Source organism: Sycon ciliatum, chromosome 11, assembly GCF_964019385.1.
Source record: "Sycon ciliatum chromosome 11, ocSycCili1.1, whole genome shotgun sequence".
Taxonomy (NCBI): Eukaryota; Metazoa; Porifera; class Calcarea; order Leucosolenida; family Sycettidae; genus Sycon; species Sycon ciliatum.
The window spans coordinates 215,110-239,381 of record NC_088653.1 but is presented as its reverse complement, the minus strand read 5'-3'; the positions used below and the strand labels follow the sequence as shown (position 1 = coordinate 239,381).

General features: G+C 47.9%; 1 protein-coding gene across 1 annotated transcript in view; it reads left to right on the top strand.

The window, feature by feature from the left end:
- The window catches only part of LOC135827294 (slit homolog 2 protein-like), a 190,935-nt gene that overhangs the window by 3,329 nt on the left and 163,334 nt on the right, over positions 1 to 24,272 (top strand). Inside the window, exon 3 of the mRNA XM_065339819.1 lies at positions 8,625 to 8,800. Coding sequence (XP_065195891.1) covers positions 8,625 to 8,800 — 176 coding nt within the window. The remainder of the gene's footprint in view (positions 1 to 8,624; positions 8,801 to 24,272) is intronic.

The window sequence follows — 24,272 nt, the reverse complement described above, 5'->3', positions numbered from 1 at the left end:
ACTGGTGTGTGACTTAATGTCTTTATGACTGCTCTTCGGGGATTTGTGACTGTTTGATTGGTCACGGGGATTGTGATCGGTCATCGAGACGTGACTGCTCACTGAGTCCTACATATAAAACTCACATTCCGTGGTTTGTTCTCCTATGTCGCGTTCTTGGGTCTCCCGCAAACACTCCTGCTTAGCTCGACATGAATGTGATTTTCTTTCCAGTCTGTGACGACTCTCACTGCAGGGCCTTTACTAGAGTCCCGCTTGCATTACTCAAGCAACCACAGATAAATGTAGCGTGTGCGGATGTGGAGGTTACACCATAGATTAGTCAGGTTTGATTCTTGCCGACATTTGAAGCTGTTCATTTTTACTTTTCGGTGCATCAGGTCCCTTGGCAGTCCCCTCACCTGACAAATCTTCAAGACCCGAAATGATGCTACCCACACTGCCTCCCAGACCAGAAGCCAAACATTCAGTAGTCTCTTTCTCCCCCTATTCATGTCCCGGCCAGGCCTCTACAGTCTCTCATTTCTTGGTGCTGACCGCTCTTGGTGCACTTCCAGCGATCATACGATCCCAGCGTACCTTGCCTGCTTTTGGCGCTAGCTGCTCACAATTTCTCCTTGGCCACCCTGTAAGAAGGCCATAGGCCTGTTGGGTATACACAAGTAAAATACTACTACTACTACTACTACTACTACTACTTGTACTACTACTTCTACTTAATCGGGCAAGGTGAAGATAACTCAGAAGTTGCGACGAACTCGGCCATTTGAAAATAAATTGAAATTCGTCACCTCTCCGCACTGCGCTCTTGGTCCACATGCACCAAACCATAGCGAGGAATTCCGATCTTGCATAGATGTGTGGTGATTGATTACGTGGAGATGAAGTTTGAAAATGTTACTCGTTGTATCTCTGGAGAGGAACCCTCCCTAACCTCGTGATATCTTATTTGTACTTTCGAACAAAAATTGATAAAAAGGCTTTATAAATGGATTATTACTCAATCTGCGGACAGACCTGTTTCGTCCTTTGTGTACTCATCAGTGCAGCACAGAGAAAATGAGCCCGAGCCTGGTAGCAATGAAAAAATAGTTTCCAAAGCCAGAAACCAAGCCGGAACGTAACTTGTCAGAGTGCTCAAACTGACAAGTCAGGACCGCAAACAGCAAAGGCACTACCCCACACAAGAGTGCTAAACTGCTACAAGCAGGAGCGTAATAAACGAATGGGTTGTTATCTTTTCGTGAATTTTCGATGAAAAATTAAAACAGTCTCCTTTAAATATTCGACGTGGAGACAATAATTTTAATATTGCAATAAGGAGGACGAGCTTAAGTGATATTTTGACTATTTTATTAAACATTGTTAAGTTCTGGAGACGGTGCGAAAAACGATCTAAAAGGTAAGGAGAAAAAGCGATGGAAGAAAGAAGATTCGAACATGTTTTCGTACAACACTCTTCAGGAATCACCGTTGTACTAAAGAACAAAAATAAGAACAAAGGAAATAATATAGCAATCAAGTTAGAGTAGCAAGGTACAGTGACAGGACTAAAATATCAAAGTGTGATACTTCTCATAAAGGTGTGCACAAAACAAGGGTATGAGAATTATACGCGTTGCATATGCGTATCACCAACACAAGAAAGTGAGAATGAATAATAATAGCAAATGTTGTGAAAAGAAGAAGGACAAAATGTTTCGAGTTATGACTAACTATCCACCAACGTAACCAGATGTTATACAGTCTTTTCACATTAATTCAATTGGCTCGCCATCCGAGTTAAATAGCAAATATAAACGTCAATAAGTTTTAAGGAAGATGACATATGGATACGAGTTAAGAGTTACTCTCCATCACAGTAACCAGATACTCTACAGTCAGAAAGTGCAACAACTAGGCACAAAGCTGATAAAGTACTGAGACATTCGACGTCCTGACACCTAGCTTCAACACATCTCCGTAGCGCTAACCGACAGCCTTCCAATTGTGCCTAGTTGTTGCACTTTCTGACTGTATAGTCTCTGGTTACAGTGATGGAGAGATACTCTTAACTCGTATCCATATGTCCTCTTCCTTTCTACATTTATTATTGGCTCAACATCCGAGTTTCAATAAGTTTTGGAAGCTATTTGTCCTAAAGTAGTCCAAATGTCAGGGGCTCCTTTGTTAGATCTAAAACTAATGCAAAAAACACAGATATTCTAAAGCTAGCACTATTGGAGGCGTGATTACATGAGCAGCGAGCAGTGTGAAAGCAAGTGTAGATTGGAGAAATGCAGGTGAGAAAGGTACATATAATCATGTGAGTGGGTATGTGAGTGTTGGTATGTTAAGTGAAGAGTGTGAGTGCTGTAACGAATTCTTTCTGTTTGCATAAATCTGGATAACGAGTACGAATATGCTCGGCTTCTAATACGGAGAGTAGACGAGAACTACTAGCATAGCACACCACACTCAAGCAGGAATCATCATACAACTGCAAACACTGGGGGTTGGACACCAAATGCTTGAATACAGCAGATCTACGAGTACTCACAAATATTGCACACTCCTTGCTGCTCATGTAATCACGCCTCCAATAGTGCGATCTTTAGAATATCAGTGCCGCTTGTATTAGTTTTAGATCTGATAATCTACACCTTATGATACCATAAAATGTCACCTTTGTGTGCAACATTTCAATCGATCGTAACTCAGCCAGTCCTGTAATATTTCCAAGAACTAAAATTAATTCATACCTGTAGGTCGAAAAGAGTATTCCCAGCTGTCCATTGAAACAATCGTGGAAGCGCCCCGATGTGTGGTTCCAGAGTTACGAAGCCTGAAAGTCGAATCGCGGCGAATGTCGCGCAATAGCAGCGTGCGCAGATTTGAATGAGGGATTTCCCCATCATTCTGGGTATGTAGTGACGGTGAAACACGGACTAGACGGACTAGTGGCAGATTGTGAACTTTTTGAAGTAATAATTAGTTGTTATGAGCAAGGCTGAGAGCGAAATGGCAAGACGACTTCTGTTGGATTATTCGCGTGGCAACTAAGACACTGGGATACAGCGCCAGGGTTTTGACATTCGTGATGGCAAGTGTAGGCTCCTCTTGCAAAGAGCTTTCCAGGAAGCCCAAGATTGAAAAAATCGTCAAAAGGAGACCAAAGTCATAGCCCGGAGAATTATGGAATTTGAGGTGAGTCGATGTCAAATTCAGTCGGCGTACATTTCCGTACATAAAAGGCTTCAGAGAGCATGATATCTTGCGCGACTGTTGACTTCATTGTTGATTTGTTGCCGAGGATCAGTTCATGACTTGTATTTCTCGTCCCCTGGTGCTGTTGTCAGCGTGTTGTGGTCCCTGGCGATTTCATTCAAAAGAGAGGGCTAGGACGTGGATGTTGTTGTGTCAACAAACGCAAACACACGAGGTAGGGTTTGTGACTTATCTTTCAGAAGACAAAGAGAAAAGACGTCTTGTCCATAGCAAAGGACAGGCAGAAAACCGTGATGCATGTGTGTACTAGTATGCGTACACACGCGAGTGCAAAAGGGCAATGCGTACAACAGGCAGAACATATATGGATACACCACGCCCCTTCTGAGATAAAAGACATATTTATCTGATCAAAACAAACAAAAACAAAAAAAACACAGCAGCAATGAAGTGCATAAGTAACAGCAACAGTCATAGGTCCGGCAGAAGAGCGGAAACAGAATGAGGACAAAGTCATCAGTCATAAGATTGTCCGCGTGTGGATATCACATTAAACGGGACATTCTGCTGCCGATGGCGATGACTGCGGCGTGGTGCAGGCTGTGCTGGGGCATGTACACCAGGAGCAATAGAGGCAACTGGTGTCTGGCCTTGTGCCGCGTCTGGAGCATAAACAGTAGGGACGGCTGCAGCTGGCGGGGGTGTAGGAGAGACTCTCGGTCGGAGGAAACGGCGGTTGCGCCAATAGATGCGGCCGCTTGGAAGTTTCACCAAGTAGTCCCGGTGCTGACCAATGGCTACGATTGAGCCATGAGCTGACCACAACTTGGTCCGGGGATGCTGGATGTCGACATGTGCTCCAAGAGACAGACGAGGAAGGGACCGAGCAGAGCGGTTGTAATGCTGCTGAATCGACTCCAGGTAGTGTGATGAGCGCTGGTCAACTTCATTAGCGTGTGTTTGCCATGCAGGAGCAAAGCTGGAATGGTGGGCAAACACAAAAGACGACAGAGGCCGGCCGTAGAGAGCTTGGGCTGGACTCTGACCAGTGGCGTTCGGGGTATTCCTCCACTCAAGCAACGCACGTTGAAAGGAATCCACGTCGAGGTCGCCATTACTAGTGGTCTTGTGAATTAGCGACTTCATGGCTTTCACGGCATTCTCGGCAAGCCCATTCGACTGCGGATAATGGGGAGAGGATTTAGCATGACGGATGTGCCAGGTATCACAGAACTTAGCGAACACATGGGACTGGAACTGAGGGCCACCATCACTGGTAAGTACCTCGGGGACACCAATGTCAGGAAACCAGCGGCGAAGAGACCGAATGACGTCTGCAGAGGAGGCAGTGCGTCCGAGCTTGGCAACGCAGGGCCAGCTGGTTAGTCGGTCCACATACACTAAATACTGCAGGCCTTCACACTCAAACAGGTCGGCGCTGCAATGCTGGAATGGCAGATCTGGAGCACGATCATCCACACGGAGTGGCTCCTTCGGTTGTGAGGCGCTGTGCAGGCGGCACTTGTCACAACTGCGGACAACATGCTCGATGTCGGCTGACAATCGTGGCCAGAATACAATCTGCCGGGCACGGGACTTCGTGCGCGTCAATCCTTGATGGGATGCGTGTAGATCAGACAAGACACGCTGCCGGAGAGCGACGGGAATCAAGAGACGGGGTTCTTTCATCACTAAACCACTGTCAATAGAGAGGTGCTCGTGACCATTCCAGTACGGCTGGAGTGACTCAGGCATGAGGGACCTCTTAGCAGGGAAACCAGACACGATGAACTGAACTAGGCACTGGTAGTCAGGGTCGGCCTGGGCGGCGGAGCGGAGCGCGTGGTACTTCAGGCCACCAGACGTATCAAGCGTGCACGCACGGATAGCAGCGCCCTGAGAGGCAGTACTCTCACCCAGTTCATCGTCAGGGCAGGGGTCGCTGACTGGATGGCTGGACAGAGCGTCAGGGAAAGCATGATCCGTGCCTTTCCGCCAGGTTGCGTGTAGCTGATAGGGCCGAAGTTTCAGGACGAGCCGCTGTAGCCGGGGATTCTCTCTCTGATCCAAGTAGTAGGAGTTCAGAATAGGGATGAGCGGGCGGTGGTCGGTAATAACTTCGAACCGAGCACCGGAGAGATAGATCGAACACTTGCGTACTGCCCAGGTAACCGCAAGGCATTCAAGCTCAATGACGGCGTATCTCATCTCGGCATCAGAGAGGAACCGGCTTCCACATTGGAGTATGCACCAGGTGTCGCCCTGCTGCTGCCACAAAACATAACCAAGTCCGTTCTTCACGGACGCATCAGTTTCTAACCGAAGTGGTCGGCCGGGCTGAAAGAACGACAATATCGGGGGAGAAGCCAGGGCAGCTTTGACGGCGTTAAACGCGTCAGTGTGTGCCGACTCCCACAGGAACACATTCGTGGACTTCAGCAACGGGCGAAGCGGATCGCTGAGCTGTGCGATACGGGGCGAGAAATCACTACACTGATTGATTAGCCCGAAGAATGAGCGGACGTCAGTGCGATTAACGGGTACTGGGAAATCAGTGATGGCTGCCGTCTTGTCACTGTCAACGGTGTAACCATCCGTGTTGATGTGGTAGCCACAGTAATCGACTTCTGGGACACCGAAGACGAATTTCTTAGCGCTCAGGGTAATGCCGTGCTGACGGGCGCGGAGCAGAGCGTTACGAACGTGGGTGAAATGAGTCGTCAGTTCCGTATCGTACACAAGACCATCGTCAACCACTTTTACGAAGTTGGTGAGGCGATCAAACGCTGCGTCGGTACGGGAGAATACATCACCAGCCGAGACAAGGCCCTGTGGGTTGCGAAGAAACTGGTACCGCCCCCACGGTGTGATAAAGGTGGTGAGCGGCTTGGCGTCGTCGGACAGCGGGACTTGCCAATAGCCATGTCGGGCGTCGAGCTTTGTGAAGTAGCGGGCTTTGCCGATGGCTGCCACTGCGTCATGTGGTGTACGAGCAGGATGGGTTGGTCTGCGTACCTGATCATTCAGCTTTCGAAGGTCCACAGTCAGTCGCATCTCGGTAGTGCCCTTCTTCTCAACGAGAACGATCGGATGGCACCACGCAGAGGGTTCTGTGACTGGCTCGATAATGCGATCATCGACCATACTGTCCAGTTGGGACTTTATCTGATCCCGGTCGGCAAACGGTATGGTGCGAGCAGTGCGGACGCAGCTGGGTTCTGCACCTGGTTCCAACTGAATGTCCATGTGCGGGCCATCCATTGGTGGAAGCTGTGAGCTATCGAAAACGTAGGCAAACTCTTCCAGAAGCTGCTGTTGGAGCTGCTGGGCAGTGTTGGGTTCAGTACGGGCAGAACGGACAAACACGGAGGGCCAAGAAGCAGGTAACAGATTCAAGGCACAGAGGCTTTGGTGGGATAGAAGTGCCTCATCCAGGCCTTTGTACACGTGCAGTGTGGTGTCGTGTGTGACGGAATCGAGCGTCAAGGTCGCCTGGATCTTGCCAACACTGGTTTAGGGTGCGCCATCAGCGGTGCGCACAACATCCTTGTCGGTAGGCAGATTCTCAATAAAGTCTCCGAGGAGCTCGAGGTGTGCAGGGCCAATAGCGTTGATGTCGCTGCCGGTGTCAGGAAGCCAGCGCAAACTGGTTGGCTTGTCGGCAGACACGAGCTGCGTGTTGACGGCTATGGTAGCCCCTTCACGGGAGGACGTGGCACGTTGCAGCTGCAGCTGACCGACAGTCCTCTTAAAAGCAGACGGACACATGGATAAGAAGTGACCGGTGCGTTGGCAGCCATTGCATTTGCGATCCGCAGCAGGGCAGGGCCGCTTGCTATGAGCGGTGCGGCCACAGTTGGGACACTTGTCCGGCGAGGGCTTGCTGCCAGACTTGGTATCCTTGGCTGCGGGTTCTCGAGCTTGCTTGGATACCATTCCTTTCTGCTTCTTATAGCTGGAACGAACGGCACTCACGGACGCGTCTCCAGTGGCCTGACTGGGGATACGTGACGAGGTTTGACTGGCAGCCTCCTCGGCGCGGCATAGGTCGACGCAGGTTACCAGGGTTAGATCCTTCATTGCCAGCAGCTTGTGTCGAACGTCATCCTGCAGGATGCCGGTAACAATGCGGTCTCGCAGAATTTCATCCGTGTTAGCCTGGAGCGACTGCTGGCATGTTTGACACATACGCCCTGAGCATGTCGAACAGACATCCAACCCGGAGAAGTTGCACGCATGAAACAACTCCCTCAGGGATGTGTACCACGCGTCGAACGTCTCTCCAGGTTGCTGGGCACGGCGATAAAATTCAATCCTGTCCAGCAGGGGGTTGCGCTGGCGCCGGATGAACTTGCGTAGTTCAACCATGGCCTCCGGGACATCATGGGTGTTTGGCACCACAATCACACCTTCACGCACGAAACGTCGCAGGTTCTCATCCAAGGCCTGCCTAAACGCGGCCATCCTTGTCTCGCGGGGCTGCGCTGACAACAGCTGACACCGGGAGTAGTCCTCCCAGGCCTCGCTCCACGATACAAATTCAGCTAGATTCGCCGACGACAACAATATGGGCCGATCCACAGCGACGAGCTTGGTGGATGGAGCAGGAGCAGACGAAGCAGGTCCACTCGTGCTGCTTGATGATCCTTGCGACATTGACTGCAACAGAGTTTGGAGCTGCGCATCGCGCTGGGCAGATGCTTGCACTTGAGCTTGGATCAGCTGCACAAGTTGGTTGATGTCCGGCTGTGACTTAGCACCATCCGCCATGGCGAAATCACAACTATCGATATCGTACTACAAGGCTACGAAAAAATTCTAGAACTTCGAAACGGACAATTTTCGAAGCGAAACGAAAACGGGCAGAGAGCAACACTACAGGTGGGCTACTCTACAACTGCAATGTAACTACTACTAGTATACTAAGACTACAGGTAAAGTAAGACGTTCAATGCGCCATGTTGTGTCAACAAACGCAAACACACGAGGTAGGGTTTGTGACTTATCTTTCAGAAGACAAAGAGAAAAGACCTCTTGTACATAGCAAAGGACAGGCAGAAAACCGTGATGCATGTGTGTACTAGTATGCGTACACACGCGAGTGCAAAAGGGCAATGCGTACAACAGGCAGAACATATATGGATACACCAGATGTTTTGGTGTTGGTAGATTAGTGGAGAGGAATGTGACCTCGCTCTTTGTGTGATTCATTACGCTTAATTAACTTAGGACTAATGCCCTCGTAGTCAGCATTATTGGCCTCATTGGTTTCCAGATGTGGGTAAAGATTATGTGACTAATCGAGCGGTGCTAAACGTGTTTGTTGTTTGTTTGTATTAATCTGCAAGAACCCAATAATATGAGAGCATAATGTGACAATTGCTGCGGCCAACATCTTCGTGTTCTGTTTCTAACAGATGTCAATCCACACTGTACTGTCATTGGTAATCTGCTACTATGTACTCACCGGTACTACAGTGATGAGTTGTCCAGCATCATGTCCGTGTGATGGTGCACCTAGGTACACTGTATATTGCTTCAGTCGCAGATTAACAATGGTGCCTGGTGGAATACCGAATACAACAATGACTCTGTAAGTCACCCATCTTGGAACATGCTATTCACACTTTCCACATCCGTTACACAGAATTGTTGGCACTTGCAATGTGATGGGATGATCTGCTCAAAACTCCGTATGTAATGGATATTCATGATCCATTGCATATTAGAAAGCTCAGGACAAGAAGAAGCCATTGTAGCAAGTCGCATCTCAATTTAACACTCTCACCACCAGCAATACAGAAATCGACCCAATGTTTTCAGTTCATTACAAATTGGGGATCAAAGTCGTTTGAAGACCTGGGCTTTCGAGCAAAAGCATCGCATTTACTCCTTGGTGAAGAATCGTTGGACGACAAAGCTCAAAGGGTTGGTTCACATATCGCCGGTACGCGCCGGGAGTCACCGGGGGTGTGCCTCTGGCAACTTATCCTGGCGAATTGCGATTATGTGAACCGGTGCAGTCGTAACAAAATCATACGGTAAAATATCGTGAAGGGACCGCCGGCAAAGTTGGACAGTGCCCAACTCTTGCGATCTGCCTTGGCGCCGATCCCGTACAATTTTGACCAAAAGTGGTTTGTGAACTGTTCGCGCCGGTGATCGCTGGTGCCGGGAGCCAGACTTTGTCAAAATTTCAAACCAAGACTCATCCTTAATTTTCCTAAATTGAAGGTAAAGATGACGTCCGTTCGCCATTCTTGTAGCCGTTTATTATTATTATTATTAGACACAATCTCATAGCATGTGACAAGCATAGCTAATGCAGGGACAGAATCCCCTGAGACAAGGGCGTTGAGCAAGCCACGGCAATAGTAAGCTAGGAAAACAAAGCAAATATGAATTAGAGCAGAAAATGAATGGAAAATTACAAAGAAAAACGATTAACGGAAGTGAGCACTATCAAAATTCGTGCATCACCCAGGTATTCGAGAATGTTCTTCGATGATAATTATTGCGTCTAGTTCAGTTGTGATAGTAGATCTTTAAACTGACCAATAGAAGAACAAGTTTTCAGACCGTATGGTAATGATAACCAATGAGAGTAGCCGGAAAACAAAGGGGACTTTAGATACTGGGCTGACTTAACAAGAGGCAGGATGAGCGCGTTACGGGTTGAGCTTGTCGAAAACCAATTGTACTTCATCATGTGTGAAGGGGTTTTATGAAGAAATATTTTATGAACCAGTGTACAGAGATGGTGCTTATGACGAACGGAGAGAGGAGAAGTGTGTGCAAGTCGATAAAGGGCATCCGAAGGAAAACATCGATCCTTGTTGTAAAGAATTTTAAGTATAAATCTATGGTGGACTTCTAATTGGTTCAGAGTTGTGTCAGAAAGGCCACACCAAGCGGTATCGCAATAGTCGAATATAGGGAGAATATAGCACTGATAAAATAATAGTTTACACTGGATGGGCAAATGAGTGCAATGTGGTTGTAGTACCCCTAATGCTGAACTGGTTCGCTTGCATACACAGTTGACATGTGCAGCCCAAGAGAGTTTGCAGTCAAACATCACACCTAGATGTTTGTGCTGAGTAACAACACGGATAGGCATAGTCGAGTCAGGGAAGTATAATGGTTGATCAGGAGGGGATGAAGAAATATACATGGCTTCTGTCTTGTCTAAATTGGGCTGGAGTTTCCACGTTTGCATCCACATGACAGTGCTGTTGATGCGATGCTGCATGGTAAGGAGTAATTGTGCAGGGGAGGAATCAGAACAGATAAGGCCAGTGTCATCCGCATACAAACTAACATCGGGGACAACTGAAGGTAGGTCATTAACGTAAAGCAAGAATAACAAAGGACCCAGAATGGAACCTTGGGGCACTCCAGACGTTACAGGGAGGGGATCAGACAAGAAAGAAGACAAGCGAACAGCCTGAGAACGAGCAGACAGATACGAGGATATCCAACGCAAGGCAGCATCCTCCACCCGGAAGGTGACCTCCAACTTGGCAAGTAAGCCACGATGCCAAACGGTGTCGAATGCCTTAGCCAAGTCAAAAAACACCATTCCCACATGCTCCCCACAGTTCCTCTTTGTCGCTATGTCTTGGACAAGTCGAGTCACCTGGTATTGAGTTGAGTCACCATGGCAGAATCCCGACTGAGCTGGTGAGAGAGCCGGAGCGATGTGCAGGTAGAGGGAATCGAATACAATACGCTCACAAAGTTTGGAAACTGTGCGCAGCAGAGAGATGGGGCGGTAGTTTGCCGGGCAAGCACGGGAGCCTTTATTCTTGTAAAGCGGTGTCATGATGGCGGATTTCCAATCCTGTGGGAATGTACCAGTTCGAAATGACATATTAAAAATAATGGCGAGAGGATAGGCCATTGATGGTGCAAGAGACTGCAGCACTTCATTCGGGATCCCATCTGAGCCGGGAGACTTTCCACATTTCAGGCGCTTCAGATATTTCCGAACTTGAAACGTAGTGACAGTGATTGTACGGAACGGAACAGATATGAAAGGCGACTGGGACAAATGGGGAATGCGCCACGAAGGAGCATCAGGTAGCCCAAATGAGGTGAACTGAGTGTTCAGAACATCAGCTATGCTCTTGGGGGACGTGGCGACCGTACCGTCAGATGCTATCATCGTTTGGGGCATGACACGGCCGGAAGTGTGCCGCTGTGCTCGCACAAACTGAAAGAGTGTAGGTCGATTCGGTGACGTTAGTGATGCTTGGATGGAGCGTATATATTGACGATGTGCTTGCCGAGACAGGTGCTTTACAGCATTCCTTTGTCGGTTATAAGCTGCATGATTTACTGCTGTCGGATATTTTTTGTACACACTATATAGATCACGCTTGCGTTTTACAGCAGACCTGAGCTCAGCAGTAACCCATGGTGGAGATTGCATGCGGGGTCGTGGAGATGTCACAGTGTGGGTGGCTCCGAATAAGGTGAGGTGACGACGGAAGGCGGACTGGAGCTCACAATCAAAGTGATGAAGTGCGTCATTAACATCAGTGTACGAGTTCCGAGAGGACCAGTTGTAGCCAGCTAAATAAGCGTTGATTAATTGCCTAAGGTGCGAAGGTACTTGTTTGAAGCGATACAGTGAAGAGGGAGGACCAGTGGAAGAGTTGGGGAAGTAGTTCGAAATAGGGGCGTAACATAAAGTGCAAACAATCTGTATATGGTCAGACATACCCAAGGGAGGTGCTTGATCAATTGAGCGCACGAGGCGTGGTCGGTTGGTGATCACCAAGTCCAGACACGAAACAGAGCCATTAGGCGAGGAATGAGTGGGGAAGTCAACCATCTGGTGGAGCCCAAGAGCAGCAAATACTGTGCTCAGGAGATCACCAGCCTTCGAGGTAGAATCGGTGGGACACCAGCTTGAGTTGTGGGCGTTGAAATCGCCAGTCGCTAACAGATCATAAGAATCTAAACAGACTGACTGTAATGCCTCAACAAACATGTCACAAAAGTACGACAATTGCATTGTGCTCTGTGAGGGTGGTCGATACATGCAGCATAGTAAGATGGGATTCTGAGATTGAGTAGAGGGGGAGCCAAGTTCAAGCCACACAGACTCGCAGCCAGGGCGTTGAAGGTCGGCACGAGGGGAGACGTGCGGAAAGGAGTCTGAACGGACAAGTACGGCAACACCCCCATACCCACGGCTACAATGTGCTGACCGATTGTCTTCCGGAGGTCGATCTCTGCGGATGCAGATATAGCCTGACAGTGAGAGCGGGTTCGAGGGACAGAGCCACGTCTCTGTTAGGCAGATTATGTCAGGCTTAGCATATTCGGCAATAACGCAGAGCTCAGACAACTTGTTGACAACAGAGCGACAATTCAGAGATACTAGGGTTAAATCACGCTGGGATTTGGGGAAAAAAGGGAACGCTGATGGTTTTAGCGCTGGACATGCAATGTGTGCGGGTCGGCCAGAGGAGGGCTGAGCGGGGTAGAGCGGGTGGGCTAGTTTCGATCGTGGGGTGAATACAGGGGCTTTGGGATTTAGTCGTTGTTGCTGCATCGTTGTGTATGTTGGTTTGTTAGCATGACAGTTCAGGATTGATCATCACTGCCTCGCCGCGAAGTAGAAGACGACTTGTTACCTTGGGCATCAGCAAAGCGCCACTTTCGCACTGTGTGCTGGATGGTGGCCGGCCAGAATTGGGAGTCGAGAACTTTGTCCTCGTCCGATGCTGCCACGGTTACGCGAGCATGGCAAGTACCCAGGTACGTGTTTTCTGAAATCGAACAGTTCAGTACGTCAACTTGGCGGGCCTTGCACCACGCTGTTATTGACTCTGCTCTGCAACCCGGGCTGACATTTCCAACGTACAGAACAAGCTTCTTTGTACGTTCAGGCCCTGTTAGCACACGCGGGTCGGCTGCCCGGGGCTGAGGTTTCACGTAGCGTGACGTAACCCTACGGCGTGTGACTTCCGACCACTCTGCACCTGCAGCACTCGGCCCTGGGTTGGATTGCTCAGGTGGGTGTGGTCTGGTGCCATGCATTGACAAAACAGGCTGCGACAAATGGCTCGAGGTGGTGTGAGCGGGGGTCATATGGTGAGTACTAGAACCCGTACTACCCTGTGTGTACTGCATAGGACCAGAGGAAATATGGGTGCGTGCACGTGGGGGATTCAAGTCTCCTACGGCGGTGCTGTACAACTTCCCGCCGGACATTGCCAAATTTTGCTGTGCTTCCTGTACGAGAGGGTGTACACAGATTTCTGGTTGTTGGAGCCCCTGAACTTCCCGCCTGAGTTGTTGCACTTCTAATTCCAGACTCAGGATTTTGTCGGCTCTATCCTGTCTCAAGGAGACAATTTCCTGTGACATGCAGCTAATTGAGTCAGTAAGGCTTACAATTGCAAGTTGGAGCTCCGATGTGGGTAGCGAACTCTGCGCCAACACGCCCACTCCACGCTTCCTCAGCTCGCTCACCAGATCCGGCCGGGAGAGGCTCGAGGCTTTATCCACAGACATTTGCTCGCCGATCTTGATGAGCTCCTCATAGCCAACCAAAGCCAGGTCCATGCCTTCGTTTGTCGCCATTGGTACTGTTGGTCTCTTCTATTAGTTCTAAGCAATAATAGGGAGGGGAAGTTCTGTAGAGAGACGCACCTCGAGGCTAATCCTCGGAGCACAACATGTCAAACCGCACCCTACTTTCACTTCTCTATCTCCAAGTTTCAAGGTGGCAAATTAAGGTGGCCCAGACCACCAAACTCCAAAAATTAAAAAAACATGGAAAGTTTATATGAGCCGCAATCAGCGAAAACGACCCTTAGAGGTTTCGTAATTTTTTCAAGAAAAAAGGTAGATTTGTGACGTTCAACGATTTTTTGATCGCGCTGCGAACAGCGCGACGAGTTCTTCTTGATCTCCTTGCTTTGAAGTTAGTTGAAGTGGTGTCGAGTGGCGACTCAAGTGTTCCTTGATCTTGTGACGATGGCTGCGGACGCCAGAGCTGTTCGCAGAGCACACGCGGCAGTCATTGTGTACAGCTAGCTCAAGCCTGGTGGGGAGTGGATGCTGAAGTAGCCGCTGAAGTTCAGAGAGAGGATGAGACGTTCTTTGGTTCCGACATCGATGTCGACAGCGAGGCGGAATCGCAGCCGTCATCTCCTGCTGCGTTGTGGCTCAAGGTGGTCGATGACTCGTCAGAGTCGGAAGATGAGGAGTCATCACCTGAGATAAATTCTGAGTCTGGGACTAGTGACGGCAGCGACATCGTGTTGTCAGCTGCGCAGGAAGAAATGGAAGACATTGCGGAACGACTCCACGCAGGATGCAGCTGCAGATAAGTCGATCATGTCTCCGCACTCTTCCGCTCTTCTTTGTCATTCTAGCTGCTTACTGCACTATTTCAAAGGTATTCGAGCTGCCTACCCACCTTAGAATGCTGAATATTAATTTTATTGTACACATACATCGTATACATACATTGCACCAATTTGGAGTACACCTTGTATATTGGTGTATACACCCGTTTTGAATCAGAATATTGAACTTTTTCTTGGCTGAGGTCCTTCCGTAGATGTGTTTCAACAAATTTCTAACCAAAAAGGAATTTTGAAAAATTTGATCCTAAGGGCTCTTTTCGCTGGTTGAGGCCCATATATATAAACTTGGGAATTTGTCCCTTGGGTAGTGCTTATGTTGATTGTCCAAAACATTGGGTGGGGGTCACCGATATGTTTGGCGTCACATGAGTTGTTTTTTGGAGAGGCATCGATACATGAAATTTTGCAATTTTTAATAAGAAAAAGCTGTTGTTTCCTAATGAAGTGTATCTTCCTCAGATTTTTTAGTCTAATCTCTGCAGGCCAAAACTATGACGCATACCCACCATTGATAATTGTATTATCTTACTTTACTTAGGATATTACAACAATTTGGTGAACTTCGCAATTGCAGAAATATACAGTCAACTTCGCTTATAACGACACTCGGCGGGGCATCAACAAATTTTCCTTATTTGTGAAGTGTCGGTATACCCGAAGTCTCATTGTATGTACTTCCTCCGCGTCATCGAAATTGTCGCAGTTTGACTAGTGACTTGCCACTTGTTACTGACAACTCCATAAGCTAAACCATTCAAAACCTTTTACACAGTATGATAGTCTGAAGACTAGAGTAACGTTCCAGGACAGTTGGGCTGAGAGTTTTCATGCAGAGATGAAGTCCTCGTCGTCGCTGATGTCAATGGACGCAAAAATATCGTTCCGAAATATTTCAAGGAAGGTTGAAAGTTGGTCGCGCCTCATCTCAGACGCTTTGACTTTCTCTACAGGACAAGAGCTGCTATGCTTGTCGTCTGCTAGCTCTGGATGATTTCTACTTCACCCCTAACGAAGCCTAGTAAGAATAAAGGATCGTTGCGAGGTCGGTTGATTACCGTCGGCGGAACCACCTCGATCTTGAAAATGAACTTTTTTTAGCCGTGGCATGCCCATTTATTTTACCTGTGTGGTCACAGCTCATGCAGGTAAGTGTACTATCATCCAGCGCGCCCTCTTTTTCAGCATCACTGGAACGGCACCTGCGCGTGCATCACTAGCACTTCGTGTAGAGTCTACACCATAGTACACGGCTCTTGCAGGTAAAATCATGTACTGAGTGTCTCAGCCAGAGCAACAAATTTTATCGCCGTTGCATGCATTTAGTTTGCTGACCCCTCGATGCTTCTCCGAGCGCTGCTACTTGTTCCACGAAGTCATTCTCACCCCAGCTAAGGTAAAACAGTGATGAGGCTCGAGTGAATGGCCATAAGCACGAGAAATGTGCAGCCTGCAACGCCTGACTGATCTCAGCGAGTTGAAATTACCATCGCAGCGACATCAGCGAAGAAATTGCGTCTAGTTCAAAAATTTCAGATTCCAATAACAGAAAATAGAACTTTGCCGTCACCCTATACTGATGACTACTGCCTATGTCCGATTCCTTGCCTCTGATACGAGTGCTGGTGAGTAAATACCCCGTTTTATGTCAAAAGTCAAACTGCGACAATTTCGATGACGCGGAGGAAGTATTACAGTAGGATGAGACTTTGCCCTGGGCATGACAATTCTGTCGTTATTCGCGAATTGTCGTTATATCCACAGTCGTTATTGGCGAAGTTGACTGTAGTACAAATACGTATTTATTCTGCACCATGGTTCAAGAATGGAACATGTATTCAGTGAATAGGTCTGGGAACATATAGTTCACAGGATGAGATTCTTTGTCCAATACTATAAACTAGGATTTACCGCAGTGATAACGGAGTGAAAAATAAAAATCACCGTGACAATAAGCCGTCAAAGTCTGACGTCACAGCTTCTTGACAACGCGTAGTTACTTGGCCAAGTGGTGACAAACAAAAGTCGCGCCACCTGCACTTGTCGTGTATCCAGTGGCAGCAGCATGCATTGAACACAGCTAAAGCATCATTTTGACTGAGGAGCGCGCAAGCAAGACAATTTATTTCAAATAAACTGCGACTTGTCGGCGAGTTTGTAGTTTTTGATTTGCAGAGAAGAAGAAGTCGAAGCTGATTTTTTGCTTGGCCACTGCTGTGCCTGTACTGTCGTTCGGCTTAACATGTAGTCGCCGGCCAAGAAGCAATGATGGGTGTCTCTGTTATTTCTATCGGAGCGATCGCTGATTTCTTTTAGTTCTGAGACCAACCAACTCTGGGCTGAGCTCGTTTATTTGTCCAGCGGCAAGCGAAAGTCAGAACTCCTATCTCTCAGGTGCTGGTGAATACTCAGCAGGAAAACACTGCACGATGGCTTGAGAGCAAAGGAGAAACGTTTTGAAGTAAAACAAAATTTGAAGTCGCGATCTGCACCAGCGCACCCCGTCAAAGTGATGCCGTGGGAACAAGTGCAGGTGGTGCGACTTTTGTTTGTGACCACTTGGCCTTGTAACTACGTGTAACTACGAGTTTTCAGGCAGCGTGACCTAGGCACTTCGACAGCCTATTGGGTTGTGTTTTGTGCATTTTATGGTATATACACGCAATAAATATAAACTAATGTAAAATTTGCACAGCCAATATGTACAACCAGACTGTATCTTCAAAGGTGGCATCCTCACACAGTCAATCGTGCAGTACTGTCGATATACAGCAATGGTTCCAACACAAGGCAGATCGGGCAACAAAATGTGGCGAACAAAAACATAGATGGATAATGAACACATGAAGACATTGACAAGATACAACTTTTCATCTGGTAATCTCAACTCCACGATCCGAAGACACCCAGAGAATTCAATCGTCGATGTCCAAGAAGGAATATAATACGTAGCTGACAAGGACACCTCGACGACCAGTGGTGGGTGAGCATCTATCACGAACGTCAAGGTGACCATGCCAGGCAGAAATCAACAAACAAAAATGTGCGACACATACCTTCGTCCCACCAAGACATCCTCGGGCATAAGCACGACTTGCCCCTTGCATCCTTCTGCCTCACGATGCCCAGAGTCGTGCTCTGGTTCTTCAAGACTCACCAATCTCAGATTCCATAACAGGCTCGACTTATTTTTTCGTGTTATTTCTCATGAAAGACTGAACGCGACGTGCAACTCTCTCCTTGGAACACAAGCTTCAAACACTATGCAGCAGCGGCATTATTGGCAGCTCAGTGCAGCCCAGTGCTAGAAATAAGTCGATCGAACCGGCTATAATATGCGAAGAAAGGAAAGGCAGCCATTACAAACGCCATGGCAAAGCAAGGAGAATCAAAACACAAAGCCCAATAATTTTGAAGTTTGATGAGAGTACGCGGGAAAAGTACAATTGTTACGTTTGCATGCTTCAAATCGCGCTTACAAAAGTACTAGCACGCTTCGCTCGCGTGCCAGCAGAAGGTACTTTTTTTCGATGTGCGCGCATGTGGGCGGAGCCACCTTAAGTCAGCATACTAGAGTCCAACAGGGGTGCAACCTTTCTCAGGACATGTAGGCGTTGGGCAGCCTTTGAGGCCACGGCCTGGAGGTGTGCTGAGTAGGACAGTTGCGAGTCGAATGCTATGCCCAGAAGTTTAATTTCCTTCTCTTCAGGAACAGTCACTCCATTGAGCACTGGTGGGAGCGCTGGGTCAGGCTTGCGGTCGTCGATTATTAGGGCTTGGGATTTGAATGGCTCGATTTTGACCTTCCACTTGGAACCCCAGTGGGAGACGGCATCCACTGCTTGCTGGACTTGTGCTGCAGGGTCGGATATGCTGGAGGTGGCAGAGATGCACTGATCCGGTGTCGTGTCATCTGCATAAGTTGCAAGCTCAGCAACAGCAGACAAGGTGTCCTCGCAGTCATTTACGTACAGGAGAAACAGCTTATTTTCAAGGATGCTACATTGTGGTACCCCTGCTTGGATATGGTGCAGGGAGGACTCTTGGCCGCCCACAACTGCCTGCAGGCGCCGGTGTCATATAGTAGAATGACCCCCACAGGCGAGGTGTTTTTATCGGCATCAACAAACACCGCGAACGACGCCCGGGCTGATGTCCGAGCTCGTGGGTTCTGGACCCGGGCTCAGAATGCGTTCTTCGATGTCCGGGTCTTCCACCCGGATGCAGCATCATACAAGAGCAAGCCCGTCAGTGATCTTCTGAAGCAACATGAGCGCCGCAAGAAGAGTGAGTATGCCGAGCGTATCAACAATGTCGACCGTGGTTCATTTACCCCTCTAGTCTTTACCACGGCGGGTTGTTGTGCTCCGGAGTGTACTGCATTCATTAAGCGGTTGTGTGCATTGCTGGCAACTGCCGATCGACCGTATGCCCAGCTAATGGCCTATGTGCGGTGTCGCTTGTCCTTCGCTTTGCTCAGGGCAGCCATAATGTGCATTCGCGGTGCACGTTCGGCCTACCATCGTCCAGTTAATGCGATGAGGGAGTTGGCCATTGTGGAGAGCGGCCTCTAACTAAATCTAAGCATGTGATTGAGTGGTCTCTGCATGTTGATCGGGTAGCGGAGTTCCATCACTGACGCAGTGTGCGGGTATTGCATTATGAATTGGTTGAGTAGATAGTTCCGGAATTAATTCCGTGTTCGATATTGTTTATTTTTTACATATTGTTTATTTTATTTTATTCGTGTTCGATATTGAATTTTAATTTTAATTTATTTATTTTTTACAAATATTGTTTTTATTCCATTTCACATTTTTCATTCGTGTTGGGTTTAACTACTCACTGTACTGATACATGGTGATGATTGTGCTTTGCTTTGCCCGTAAAAGAGGCCTTCCGACATTGGTAGTGGAAGGCCCCCCGGTCATTGTACTATATAGTAGATTGCCCCCGGGGTCACTCTACTAAATAGGACAACGACCCCCCTCGGCCGCTATTTTAGTAGAGGTCCGTGAACTCCTGAACTCCTGAATAATCCAAAAGGAGCAAGGAGCACACAGAAAACGCAAAGGAACACTGAACTTGCAAACTTTCTTCCAACTCCAAAACAAAAACAATCCAACACAAGGTGGGATGTTCATGTCTCCTAAAGAGGAAAAGTGCGCGACCTATGTACAAATGTTGTGGACTTTTCACCACATATTCCCACAATCAAGAGTTCATAACCCGGACTCTTGCCACAATCCATAATGTCCACGTGGAATCTGTGGTGTAAACTCCATCCCTTTCTATCTGCACGTGCGAAACGACAAGTCTGGTGGACTCTGTAGTAGAATGACAGGGGGCAATCTACTATATAGTAGAACGACCCCCCGGTCATTGTACTATATAGTAGATTGCCCCCCGGGTCACTCTACTATATAGTACAATGCCCGGGGGTCCATCTGCTGGGGGGCCATTCTACTATAGTACACCGGTTGTGCAGGTAGCTTTCCATCCATCCGAGATGCGGGCCGTCTAGATCGTACACGGAAGCATTATGCAGCAGGCCAGCATGGATGACTTTATCAAAGGCGCCTGCTTTATCTATTGTCAAAACATGGGCGGCTCCTCCAAGGCCGGCTGCTCTGGGCCGTTCAGAGTGGAGCTTGGTTAAGACGTCAGCTGTGCTCAGGCCTTTTCTGAACCCGAACTGTTTCGCGGAGATGACATTGTGGGACTCCAGGAAACTGGTTATCTGACGATTGGTAATCGTTTCCATCGCTTTGGATATTACAGACAGCAGAGACAGAGGTCTGTAGTGTTGAGGCATGTTCTTGGATTTCTTCTTTTGAATAGGTGTGACTCTAGCTGTCTTCCAGGATGTCGGCATGGCTATGCTGTAGAAGCTAAGGAAGAACAGTTTGGAAAGTGGCTTACTTAGGGGGTCAGCACACATCTTCAGAACTCGCGCGGGAATGATATCCGGTCCAGTACCTTTCGAAACATTTAAGCGCCGGAGTTCTCTCTTCACAGTGGCAGGGCGGAAACGAACCCAGGAAGGTGGGGGGAAATCAGCCGCAGGTTGGCTGGCGGGGAAGTCGTCGGCGCCCAGGCCACATCTTGAGGCGAAATACTGCCCAAAACACTCAGCTTTTTGGGCACTCGATACGCATTCCAAACCAGGCTGCGGCGTGAGAGTTGGGATGGATGTAACAGTTTTTCCATGTTCACTTCCTCGCACCTCATGCATCTTACGCCTGTCTATTAGCACCTTCATTGGCGCCTTTGCCACATCATGTATACTATCACCTTTTGCATATAGCTGGTTGAGGCACGCTCAACCAGGTCTCTTACTTTTCAAGTTCGATTTTAAAAATCTGTTAAACTGGTAGCAGAGGATGGTTACTACTCTGCTTTTGGCAGGTGTTCTGGTCGCTCAGCTTACGCTCCTCCTACTCGTCGTTCGGCTGATAACCGAGATCCAGACCGTTCAGCGCGTTGGCTAAGGAAACCGAACGGTACATCCAAACTCGGAACCGTGGGAGCCAACACCCCGCCTTACGAAAGAGCCGCCTGTGTTTAGAGGAGATTCGGCTACATTCAAAGAATGGACGTTTGGCCCTACTGTCTGGCACTCCCAAACGCGGCACAGAGGGTCGACTACGTGACAGGATTTTTGACTGGAAGCGCTCGTCTTCGGTTGATAGCGGCATTGGAAGCTAACCAAGTCTTTTCCGACTGGCCTGCCCCTGAAAGTGGCACTAGGCGACGTGTACGGACCACGGCACAACGAGGAAACATCGCGTATGGGACTAATAGGTCTTTTGCCAAATAAGACACGCAGTGACTTGGCGGGGCGTGGCATGTGTACTGAATGCGTGACCCGGGCACACCATACATGCAGTGCATTACGAGTCACGCGTGAGCTCTTGTTCCTGAACCGGAAAGATCCATCACCGCGTTTGGCGTGTACGTACTCACCGACGCGTCGAGAAAATAGTGACTTTCTTTTTTTGTTTTGCTTGTATCTTTCAAAAACTATGTTTCTTCAAGCGATCGCGATCGACATTCTAGAATTATAATGAGGACGGTCACTGGATTTTCTCTGCCTAGTTCTTGTGAAGGGCTTAGTTTTGTTTTCTAGAACATCTCTCCAGATATTTTAGCCATGGGAAAGGCGATCACTGCTGCGTTCCGCAGTGCAACAGCGACCAACGTTCAGACAAAATACTTTGTTCCATGTCTTCCCTGCTAGCAAGGAATCGAAAACTGGAGAAGCTAAGAGCGTGAGCAGTGACGAGTTGGACACAAGAAAGTCTTGGATTGCCGCCATTCGTCGAGATGAGCGGAATGGCTACGGGTACCATCATGTCATACAATATAGTGGTGTGTTAAACTGTTCTAACCATTTCACTGATGAATACTATAGTCGCTATCAACGATATCCAAGTGGAGATCAGCCTGGATATTTAGCTCGGTTTGAAGACTCTGACATTCAGTACTACACTGGTTTTCCTTTGCTTGCTGCGTTTGATGCATGTATTCAATTTCTTCACCTGGATTATAAGAGCGTCTTTCCTTTCGCAGTAAACCAGTGGATGCCGATTCCCGGAAACGGAAACCCGGTGATGAACGGAAGATTAAGTTAATTGGCTCAGAGAGCTTTTTCATTACCATGGTTAGTCTTCGCCACGGGCCACGGCACACATACCAATCTTGCCGCGTCCTTCCCAAGTGGCAGACCGATTGCTGGATGTTTTCAAAAAGCTGCATCCTACAACATTCATGATCATAGATGCTACAGTGCAGAAATGTAATATCGCTTCCAGTCTGTCGGCGCAGTCGCAACTCTACAGCTCATATAAGACACATAACGTTACTACCTTGACGAGCCTCATCCATATGACCCCAGATGGTGGTGCGGCGCTTACCTCTAAATCATTTACGGGACCCACCATTGACCACGAGCTCACAATCAGAAGCCACTACTTAGATATTCTGCCAGTAGCCGGCTAGTGGACTTTGATTATGGCAGACCAAGGATTTTACATCCGGGATCTCTTGATGCCACATGGCGTAAAGTTCAAGCGATCAAGCAACAGATGGCCTTAGAAGATAATCAGAAAACGCAACAAATTGCCACGTTACGAATTCATATTCATGTTGAGTGTCTGATGCAGCGAATCAGGGACTTCTCTATCTTTTCAAAGATCGTTCCAACCATTCTTTTCCCTATCATCATTCAGATATGGATTGCTGGCTGCCTGCTCACAGTATTCCAGGCTCCTTTACTTGCTGAAGCAAATTATGTTTTCCATGCCAACTGTTGCTAGCATTGCATGACGAATTGATCTTCAGCAACACGAATTCTGTCGTGCCTGAACAATCATGCACAATACGGAGCAGCTAATGACTTAGTGGGTATAAAATAATGTGGATAGTATTTTAGATTGCAATATTTGCAAAAGTGCAATGAATAATAATACCCCTCTTGATTAATATTAGTGCTGGCGGTTTATCAATTTCCATGGTCACAACAGACCTACAATAATAATAATAGTTACAGTTCGCATGTCACTCATGGAAGGATCCATGGGCTTAACGCATCTGTCAACGAAATCCAGGCAGAAGAGCCGACAAAAGGCATCTCATTATTGTTAGAACGTATCGCAGTAAGAACAACTACGCAAGCGCAGCACATTTTTCCACAAGCATCAGCCATTCTTTCTTGTCTAGAGCCAGTTCAAAACAGTCAGAAACATCAATATTGGCGTGCTTTAGATCATTTTTAATATTGTCAATCCATCTGAGATGGGGTCGGCCACATGGGCGCTTGATGTCCTGGGTATTAATTGCCATCTCCAGTGCTTGGTAGGACGCTGAGTTACAGACCTACATTGTACAAGGGCGAATATAAAAGTATCTTTGCAACCATACAATAGGTCCTTTGGTAGCGCAGAGCTGGACCCAGTTTCAGGAAAACTAGGACGAAATATAGCTGCTAGAGGGACGATATCCTCATTGCGTCGCTATGGGCTTCCACGAGCTCAGCGTCAACAATGCTCTGAATGGCAGCGGTTTTCCGCTTTCATTGCCGATGCCTGCCGCCAAATATATCTGAAGTGCACAGTATTGGATCGATGTGATAGAACCAGGCCCTGAACAGATGGAGAAAGTTAGAATGTAAAACATGTATCGATAAAATGTACTTTTTCTTGTGCGAAATGTTGAAGACTGCATCCTGAAGTGGTACTTACCGATCGAGCAAATCACCCCGTTTCCTGGACACTCCGGCTCCTCTAACTCGCAGGTAAGTCTTCAACTAGTTGATTGTCCATTTTTCAAAGGAATCGTTGTCCAAAGGCATCAAAACCCGAGCTTTGGGATCGCTTATTCAACTTGATTCTCCCTCGCAGTACTATCAAGTGACAACATTCCCTTCATCGCAACGTACCGCCACAAGAGATGAAGTGCTCGGCTCATTAACGGCTTCATCAGCCATGTATCAAACATATCACAAAGGTCCAGCAAGAAGTAAATGCGAAAAACCCTTTCTACATACTGGACAGCAATGAAGAAGCGAGAAGAAAACAGAATCCTTCGCTGTCAGTTTTTTTCCGATCCAGGAGAGTCCCTTTTTTCTGGCCGCCTGGGTAAATACACGCCAAACGCGGTGATTGATCGTTGCGGTTC